The sequence below is a fragment of the Branchiostoma lanceolatum genome, chromosome 3 (assembly GCF_035083965.1).
Source record: "Branchiostoma lanceolatum isolate klBraLanc5 chromosome 3, klBraLanc5.hap2, whole genome shotgun sequence".
Taxonomy (NCBI): domain Eukaryota; kingdom Metazoa; phylum Chordata; class Leptocardii; order Amphioxiformes; family Branchiostomatidae; genus Branchiostoma; species Branchiostoma lanceolatum.
The window spans coordinates 3,856,277-3,866,446 of NC_089724.1; the positions used below are offsets into that span (position 1 = coordinate 3,856,277).

At 38.9% G+C, this 10,170-nt stretch overlaps 1 protein-coding gene and 1 long non-coding RNA gene across 8 annotated transcripts; one reads left to right on the forward strand and one right to left on the reverse strand.

Annotated features, from left to right (window-relative positions):
* Positions 1-1,012: 1,012 nt before the first annotated feature.
* Positions 1,013-8,626, forward strand: LOC136429763 (uncharacterized). Of its 7 annotated transcripts, XM_066419727.1 has the most exons (11): positions 1,013-1,237; positions 1,985-2,070; positions 2,288-2,381; positions 3,050-3,078; positions 3,186-3,236; positions 3,639-3,736; positions 4,357-4,436; positions 4,812-4,874; positions 6,063-6,109; positions 6,506-6,657; positions 7,167-8,626. In XM_066419727.1, exons 2-11 carry the CDS (start codon positions 2,027-2,029, stop codon positions 7,373-7,375), a joined length of 867 nt encoding a protein of 288 aa, XP_066275824.1. In that variant the 5' UTR covers positions 1,013-1,237; positions 1,985-2,026; the 3' UTR covers positions 7,376-8,626. The 7 variants fall into 7 exon arrangements, with proteins under 7 accessions (XP_066275824.1, XP_066275826.1, XP_066275827.1 ...); XM_066419729.1 differs by lacking the exon at positions 3,050-3,078; XM_066419725.1 differs by lacking the exon at positions 1,013-1,237 and having other exon boundaries at positions 1,287-2,070.
* A 441-nt stretch (positions 8,627-9,067) lies between these two features.
* On the reverse strand, positions 9,068-9,823 carry LOC136429764 (uncharacterized). Its single transcript, XR_010754804.1, has 2 exons — positions 9,591-9,823; positions 9,068-9,328 (listed from the first exon to the last, which is right to left on the reverse strand). It is a non-coding gene; the product is annotated as an uncharacterized lncRNA (long non-coding RNA).
* Between the last annotated feature and the right edge of the window lie 347 nt (positions 9,824-10,170).

The window sequence follows — 10,170 nt, forward strand, 5'->3', positions numbered from 1 at the left end:
GATTGGTCCAGACGCCAAGCAAACAATGGCCAAGCAAACAATGGTTTTATTTCATGTATCATAACACGAGTCTTCTTATTGTACATACTAGCTCAAGCGTGAATGTCTAATGTCTGTTGTAATTTGTTCACTGTAGCATGCGATGTTTCAATATAGTAATTGCAATGGGTGGACTACAAATAAACTAAAAAGGGCCCCTTCAACCTGTAGCTTTTTTTCTATCGCAAGTCAGGGCTTCATGTGTGCTATCTCGACCTTCCGCACGACTGCAACCCTAGCAATAGCATACACATGATATGGGTTGAAAAATCCGGCTTCAACCTGGGATTACTATAACGTTACATTGTGTATTTTTCTGTACATTGTATGTGTATGAGATGGTAAGGATTCCTGGGCCTCTGATGGCGTTTTAACCATCCCACAACCAGTCTGAGTTCCGTAACTATATTTCGAAATGATCACTGCGGATCTCGCTATCTCACAGATTCTTGTTTCCCAGCGACAGGTGCATATCGGGACCAAACAGACAAGCAAAGACGCCCGGATTGACCCCTGACCGCCATTCTACACCATCGGTGTCCGTTTCTGTCAACCTTTCTGTCGGGGTCTCAACCCTGAGATATTTACAACGTTGTTTTAGAGGCTGACAAGCCAACATTTGTGCCCGGGACGATAACACGTCCTCTCGGCGTGTGCTTATATCTCGTGCCGCCCCACTGGGGGACGGTGTTCGGTGGCCCCCGGCCGTGCCGTTCGCATTAGGCCATGTTGATTCGGTTGTATGGATGACATCTTGTGGGCACTCAAAACTGATGCGAGCGTGCGAAGAAAAAACAAAATTGTCTTCATTATGAAATCTATTGCCAAGTGGCCAGGAAGGGTGAACAGATGACTTAATACACAGAGTATTGTACACCGAACGATAGAGTCTTCATTTTGTTGTTTCACATCTTTTTATTTGACTTTCGAATTGACTACAACATTCTACGGCATTAATACCCGTTTGTAGTACGGTGGCCCACGGGAACACGGCGTTTTTTTTTATATCTGGGTTTATTTTCAACTTTTTTTTCCTGCGTGAAAATTTTTCGCACTTTTTTTTGTTTTGCAAAAATTTTTTCTTCTTTTTTTTTGTGGGCATATAATGTACCCTCCCCGACAACGCACCGTCCCCAGGTCAAAGGTCGTGTGACGGGCGGACGTGTAATGGCGGCATATAGATACCGACTGATGAATCGTAAGTTATTCAATATATCTCATAGAATTGCATTATCACACTCCAAATTCAACTTGTTCCGTATAATTATAAGCTCCAGATCGTTGGAAAATTATCATAACGTGATGTTTTGCTGTAAAACTTATTGGTAAAACGGTCATCATCTGTTCTCTCATTGGGGAGGGGGGCGTAGGGTTTTTGGAAAAACTTTGCTGCTTTCTTCGTGTGAATTTAGGACCGATTGGCATTAATGATTAGTATACTTTTTTATGTGAAATGTATACGTAGCGGTGCTGTAACCGTAAGTCAGTTGATTCCTATGGCCTCTGAGGAAACATGAATTCAAAGAAGTAACAGAAATCACACATACACAGCCTCAAAATGTCCTTAATTTGACACGATGTCTTGGATATTCCTGTGTCTTGTATACATGCCATTTAACTTTAGGCTGTTTGTTATGGGAAAAAAGGGAAAGTAAAAGGTCTTTGAAGTTATACAGAAGAAGAATATGTTTCCATGTTCAGTTCTTTATTCTCATGTTATTCTATGTATCACTGGTGTTACTTACTATAGCCTAGGTATTAAGTAGTCAATATTTTCATGGTTCATATGGAAGAATGGCATAGTTTTTTACATAGATATGATATTATCATGGATTAACTTTACGGCTGATCATTTTCTCACACATTTCATGTATATTGTATGGCACGTTTCTTTGGATGTGGCCATGCATCACTTATGTTTTCTATTAATAATTTTTGTTATCAGGAAGAACTCCAGGGCCCAAACCAAAACGTTGTCTATAGAAAGATGTGGCGCTGTCTTTTGCGGAAATATTGGCTTAATGTCAGAAGGTATTTGTATTTTTGATGTGTTTGAATTAAAACGATCTAGAAGTAGTGATACATGTATTTGTTTTGTTTTTTTTCAATGTGAGAAGTATCATATTTAACCCTGTACCCTAAGTAGAAGTTTTCAGAACAAAGCTGTACTTAATTAACTTAGCCTTGGGCAGACAGCAACCATTTTGCACATATCCTTAATTTTCCCCTAATGTCCCTAACACATCAGGAGTACTGTGCAAAGGATTTTACAAGAAGAAGACCCAGAAGGCTCAGCTCAGAGACGACAACGACGTCTTATTCGGCGTGACTACTTTAGTCTGGTAGTACACACAATCTTTATTTTTGTTGCAGAGTAATTTTCTGACATTTTCAAGATATACTTTTGAACGCTGTTATTGCACTGTGTGGCTCCAAAGTTACTTTGGTTGACATGTGTTTTTTTTCTTTTATTACATCTATTGGTTCTGTCCTAATAGCTAAGAATCAGGACTTGTCAGCTGTCATTATATGGGTCATTATGCTTGACATTTTCGTCACAGAAATTCTTTTTTTACCTGAATGTCTTGAGACTTACATGTCTCTTTTTTCATTAATGTTTCTTTAGTCTAGTAGGTTGTTTAACATTCTATGTTATGATATGTATAACCGTTACTTGCGTGTGTGTCTTTTTGCACATTTTACATACATCATGTAGCCTCTCTCCGTAGCTGATTCCCTTAGAACACTTCACTCTATTTGGCCGACGTATACTATTTTCCCAGCGATCCATGCAGCTTGGCAGAGGCTACATTTTACCTACATCTCAGTGTTCTATTCATGTCAAAAGCTGAGATATATCACACTTATTGTGTGTTTGCACTATTGCTTCTCCTTCAATATACCCCTATGCTGTAGGTTGGTGAATATCAACTTCCTTGAAATGTTATCAGAAGTGACTGTCATATTGCATTTTCTTTGTCTAATCCTAGCCTTTTGTCTTGTCCTTCAGGGGCCGAGTCAAGTCTGGCATATTGATGGGTGTGTATATGTGTACATTGTAAAATTGCATTCTGTGTATTACCAATAACTAACCACTTTGAAACGATGATGTGGTAAAATAATTTTCTCTGTTACTGTATTTGCAGGAATGACAAGTTGAAACCGTATGGATTTTGTCTCCATGGCTGCATCGATGGGTAATGTACACACTATAGGTTATCTACTGCTTTATATAATTTTTGTCAGGTATTTGACACCTGGTTTCCATTCTTATCACAGGCGACCATTCTCTAAACATGGTAATGTCAGAGACTTTAGAGACCAACCATATATCATTCTGTCTTGCACTTGAACATAATCTGTATATCATTGAGCTGTACAACCAATCTAGATCTGTGGTGTAGAACTTGCATGCATAACGTTGACCTTGCTTGTTTCTTGACCTCCAGCACATTAAATTCGCTGTTTGACTAACCTATGTGTATTGGTTTCACCGTTAGACTGAGTGGTAATTTGCAGCACTTAACGTTAACAATTGTCTTAGACATGATAGTCAAATGAAACTTTTATCATAATGACACTTGTCTTTTACATTGTAGTTATAGTAGACGTTGCATGTGGCTACATGTTGGCACAACAAATAAGGATGCTGCAGTAGTGGCCACACTCTACCTGAACACAGTCAACCAGCTAGAAGGTACATTGACATAGTGTCAGTAGTTAAGACTTGAGTAGTCATATGTTCTACTGTCCATTATTGGCTGTCCGTCCACTCCGTGTCACATGTACATGCGATTAGCCTACGGGCAGGAATTTGCCATAACTTTTCATTGATTGTCAGAATGATATTCTAAAATAGCTTATATAAGTTATACAGACATACAGCCTATTCAGTGGTCACTATATTGGATATGTGGCACATTAAACACTATTTCAGTATCATACAATTTTGGGGATAAGGTGCACTGGTACTTATTTCACAAAAAAATATTTGAGATGTACAGCATATAGTTGTCAGCAAAACCATATTTAGTATTACAAAATGCCTCTCTTATCATGATCAGCTAGAGCATAGCTGTTATCAACTTAGATATCGTAAACAAATGTTTTATATTTTTCGGTCTGTATGCTAGTGTATAAAAGTGACTTAACAGTTTACATAGTATAGGTAAATATTTAGGTGCACTGGTGCACCCACATTAAAAACAATTACTAGTAGGTGCATAGTAGCCATGGCTCCAATTTTGGGTTCACTTGCACCTTGTATTTAGAACCATTATCTGAAGATAAAGGACACTTATTTCCACATTCTTGCAGGTTGTCCACAACTTGTCCGATCCAGGCACAGAGAATGTGGTGGTGGCTGCAATGCAGTGTTCTTTTCATTGCAACCATTAGTATGGCAAGTCTGTGCATAATCAGGTGCATTTCTTTGATTACATTTCATTGTGCAGTGTAAGACCCTATTATGAAGGTTCCTATCAGTTAGTGTGCCTCTGAGGCCTGTCTGTATTTCCATTTCCTTGATGTTCCTTGAAAGCAAGGTACAGATGCATCTTACAGCTTTATCATTATTGTGGTATAGCATCATCATACCATACCGGTAGCTAACAGTGCCAAAAAAGAGGCTTGGATTCATTCTGAAGATACAAAATGTATCAAACATTAACAAAATCAAACCATTTTATGCTTTATTACATTACTGCACTAATAAACAGATACTGTACTTGGGTAAAATACATGTTAATGGTGTGTTTTGTTTATCATTATAGCGTATTGAAGCCTTCTGGTCTCACCTGAGGCCCACAGTGGTGTGGTGGATTGGGGTTTTCCAGGTAAAGATGCTCATGGAACTGAACAAAATTGAACATTTTAGTTTTCTTATTAAGAGAAAGTATAGATTCTTCTCAATTTGTAGGTGTGATACAATAAGAGTAACATAAATAAAACAAGAGTTGGTAGACCTCAAATCTCCATGAAATATATATTATGCAAATTAGGCCCACAGTTATATAATCTATATTCAACTATGGTCATTGTCACATAACTTCCAAATGCCATCAGTATGAAATTCCAGTTACTGCATCTACCAATGTGGAATTACTGTATTTTCTCATTAATTATGCAAATAGGGTCTTCATTTGCATAACTTTTATCTGCCAATGTCCCTTTATTTCTCAGTTACATACTGTATGTTGCATTTTTGAACTGTCCTACCATTGAACAGAGTGGATTTATAAAATGCCTTCATTAATTATGCAATATGCAAATTAGATTCTGATTTGCATTATCGTCATTTCATTATATCAAGTAACACTTAAGCTATCCACATATCAAAAAGAAGTATAAAGGTTTGGTTGTATATCCCTCTGTGGTTTCACAACCAGCTGTCGAGCCCCTCGGGAAGTGACCCAGTTTCGCTATAACAGGTGTCCCACAACTTGCAATGGACAACACTGCAAATATAGATTTTCCTCATTACTTATGCAAATCAAGTTCAATTTGCATATTTTGCAATTCATTGTGTACATCTGTCTAAGCTACCTGCATAGTAAATGATATGAAAATCTGTTTCTTCAGTTATTCTCCTTAAAGGGTTTTGACAAATATGCCATTGTTGTTCCAGTGACACATATCAGGAGGCCCAAAATCGACCTTGACCTTTCTCCTCCCAACACCTACCCACATACCAAATATCATTACAATCCATGTAGACGTTCTTCAGTTATGCTGACTTTAAGCATCCGAAGGCACAAACATACACACACGCAAACACACGCAAACACGCAAAACAATATCACCATGAAGAAGTCTTTTTTCATGGAGATAATGATATTAATACAATCTGTACAGTTACTAACTTCATTTCTCTTTCTTTTATTAATGATATTGTGGTCCATTATCTGTATGTGTTTGGTGAATCATCAAAATTTTTCACGATGATGAGAGTATAACCTACATGTATATGTGGGATTTAGTCTCTTTTTAAACCAAGACTATTGTAACAGTGGTTTACTTTTTAGGAAATGGCAGCTCATGGAGACCTTGAAGTAGGGAACTTTCTACACAAGTAAGTGCTTTATGGTATAGTGTGATACATATTCCACCCACCTTGTGTTTTTGATCCAAATTTACTGTGGCATACTAAATGCTACTTTGAGGAACCCCTGCCTCTTAAACTTAAAGTGTCCATGGCTTTACATGTTACTTTGTTTTGCTATGATATGGCAGGAGCCTTGACATGTTATTTTGTTCATAATTGTTAGTACTATATTTAGATATTTAGTACTAACATATTATGATCAGATATTGCTCAAGTACAATACAATATAATTTGTTTTCTTATTTTACAAAAATTGAAAAGCAGAAGTTGTACTGGTTGCAAGAATAGTAGTTATGACTGTTTTTCATATACTATTGTATCATAACGATGACTTTTGCTTTACTTGACTCTTTGAATGTACAGAGGAATCCTACGTTTCTGCTTTATGCCGATCATCAGACAACAACTCCTGGAGTTCATGGAGGACTGGAATGACAGAAGAATTCGTCCGCATCGAGGGGCAACAGTTCCAGGTGGACGACCAAACGTGTTGTTCTTCCTGCCAGAGCGAACAGGTATACACAAGCAAAAATATGAACTCTGGAAATGTCATCTGTACCAAAGGCCCGGCTTACACGTGCATTTTCCAAGTACACTTAGAGCACACTCAGCCCAAGTCCTGTGACTGTGTAAATAGAAATCTGTCATTTTTGACTTTGTAAACAGAAATCTGGGTATTCAAGTCCCCTTTTCCCAGACAAGACTTGATCACGGTCGAGACCATGCTCAAGACGCCCAGCAGGGGGGCAAGACAGACACCTCTATTTAAAAGCATGATTACACAACTACAATTATTGTTCCTCAAGCTACTGATGAGCTGCAGTACTATTTGTTTGCCCCCAGTTCCTCTGAAGGTAATTGGCCTCGCATGATTGGTAAAGTAATGTCTTAGATGAAGATGTGTTTGTTTTTTCTATGTCTTCTAAATGTCCATGTACCAATCATAGCTGTTTGGCGACACAATGTGTATTTGTTGCAGACTGTGTACCATGTATTCATTTTCTGTTCTCTTTGAACGTGACAGGTGGAGATAACTTCCTGAACCACCTGTCCCAGCATGACAGACAGCAGGCACAACATTATTGCAAACCTCCAGGCAGTGATGTGGGGAATGAGCCCCTCAACAGGTATCTGGAAGAGATGATGGCGAACATGCAGAGGCGGGTACCAGACACTTGGCAGGAGGCTGCACAATTGTATATAGACCTTGTATATATTGCAAGTGACCCTTAGATAAAATTGGCTAATAGTCAATTTTAAGGGTCAGTACAAGAGGGGTTATCAGAAATACATGTATATAGTATATACATTGTATCTCTGATAACCCCCCTTGTACTAACGACTGAGAATTATGATTGAATAACAGTAGCTGCAATTCTTCTTGCATTGAAACTTTGCTGGCACTTAGGCCACACCAATTTAACACATTGTTTCTTGGGTCACCTGCTTCCTTTGTTGTTTATTAACTATTTGATAAAAAAATATTTTTCAACCCCAAAATGCTCCTATTTTGGCACCGTCCATTGAAGAAAGTCTTGTCTTCCTAGTTGTTACTGTTCTTTCACTTTTGAATGCAATGATTTGATTGAAAGTTCAAATTTCATTGTCTTCATCCTAACACAAAGAGGTTGGAGCCTATGTTGTTGGGACTACCAAACTTTCAGCACATTGCCCTTTTTCTTGTCAATGACCTCATAATAATATAATTGCTGCTGCAGACACCTGAGCCTTTGGTCTCAAGACTCTAACAGTCAGTCAACATTGTAAGGAGGGAAGACTTTGTAAATTTGAAACATGTACAGTCAGTAATATTGTAATCATGTCTACGTGATGAAGGCTTTGTTGGTGTATTACTTCATAACATTTCTTGCCAGTCGCTCATGGTACAACTCAATTCATTGCATGTTTTAAATTCACTGCATGTGGGTTTTCTTTGCAACAAGCCTAAGTGTGGAATGATAGAAGAAAACCAGGACATGGTGTATCAGCTGATTGTACGAATGTAGGTTATTTCATGTACACTGTTCCCTTAGAACCTACTTATACCATTAATGAACTAATAACTAACACCAGCTATTATGGTATGCTACACCAAGCAAAACACCACTCCTAAGTAGCCAGCAAGGGGAGAGGAAAGGATTGTTGTGTATTAGTATGTCAATAATAGGGATTGGTGAAAAAAATTTAATTACGTGTACTACATAAAGTATGTCGTAAGAAAACTACCACGTACTATGTTGCCTGATGGAACCACTGTATTAATGCAGCCTGCCCGAATTATAACTGGTTAATTCAGAATAGCCAAAGCATCCTGTCTACATTGTCAAATTTGAATTATATTTTATTATTAATTTGTGTCTAGCAGAACGGCTGCACCATACATGTAAATTAGGTGTTAGTTAACCTTTTTATTTTGACAGCTGCACTAAATATGTTGGATCATACTAATGGCACTACAGAAACAATAAATGATTGCCGAACACATGTGCTGTTTGGAGTCTTGATATTTTTATGTTCATTGCTTTTAGGAAACATGATATTTTGTTGAGGCTATGCAACATCCTAATTCCACCATGTCCACGGTGCTAATTCAAAGGAGGGGGGCAGGTTGTGTTGAAGGGGAGAATCTTAAATCATAAATCTTTTTTTCCTTCTAAGTTATACAGTAGTTTACATCAAAATAAGGCTCGAAAAGAGGTGAAACAAAATGCTTCCCCTCAAGTGCCAGAAATATCGTCTAGGAGTATGAATCTAGACGCACTGCTGTGGTTTTTCACGCCTTGGGTACTCCAAGTGCAGTTTATTTACACGATGCCAAGTTGGCCTTCTGTACCTGACCTCTAGACACAGTTCAGAACCCTGGCTAGCTCGCTTTAACAGTCTAATAAGAAAACATGACCACATTGACGTGCTGCATAACACATATACAATGACCAATATTGAACCTTTAATATTCATGATAAGCTCAAATCAGCCTGCAGGCCACTTTTCCTTGATCAAACACGCCAGGCTCAAAGTGTCAAGGATATCAATTTACTATGGCTGACTGGTACCGGTGTGACGAGCCTGGGTGCATGTGTGGAGATTATCTTGGGGTGGCTGGAATCTCTTCAGGGCTGAAGGAGCTCTCCACCCCTCAATTATAGCTCCCCATAGGAGTTTTGCCAGGACTTTTCTATCGCCAACCTAAGATAAAAGTTTAAAAAAGTATACTAATCATTAATGACAATCGGTCCTAAATTCACACGAAGAAAGCAGCAAAGTTTTTCCAAAAACCCAACGCCCCCCTCCCCAATGAGAGAACAGATGATGACCGTTTACCAATAAGTTTTACAGCAAAACATCACGTTATGATAATTTTCCAACGATCTGGAGCTCATAATTATACGGAACAAGTTGAATTTGGAGTGTGATAATGCAATTCTATGAGATATATTGAATAACTTACGATTCATCATGAGTCGGTATCTATATGCCGCCATTACACGTCCGCCCGTCACACGACCTTTGACCTGGGGACGGTGCGTTACGTTGTCGGGGAGGGTACATTATATGCCCACAAAAAAAAAGAAGAAAAAATTTTTGCAAAACAAAAAAAAGTGCGAAAAATTTTCACGCAGGAAAAAAAAGTTGAAAATAAACCCAGATATAAAAAAAAACCCGCCGTGTTCCTGTGGGCCACCGTAGGTTTCAGATATTTTTTGCAATGTACGGCAAATATTTGCACATTTTGCACCTAGCTGTTTTGTGCGATTTACAGTATGGTCGAAAACTTTTTCTGTTGAAGTGTGCCTATCTCTCCTGCCGCCCCGCTGGGTGACGGTGTTCGGTGCCTCCCGGCCGTGCCGTTCGCGTCACGTGACGACTCGTTCCCAGATAACCATCTCGGCCCCAGGAATTCGCTACAAAGTAGCCGTCAGTTCAAAGCGCGCGCCGCCGATCCCCTCCGCCGATAACGTCGCGATAGGACTTCAGATAGCCGTGATGGAATGGAGCCGGGATGACACGGGAGGGGCGCGGGCGCCACC

Coding starts and splice junctions, on each gene's coding strand:
- LOC136429763 (XM_066419723.1), top strand. CDS start 1,857: ATGATATTATCATGGATTAACTTTACGGCTGATCATTTTCTCACACAT. Junction 2,071..2,287: donor TATTGGCTTAATGTCAGAAG/GTATTTGTATTT, acceptor CTAACACATCAG/GAGTACTGTGCAAAGGATTT. Junction 4,875..6,062: donor GGTGGATTGGGGTTTTCCAG/GTAAAGATGCTC, acceptor TTTACTTTTTAG/GAAATGGCAGCTCATGGAGA.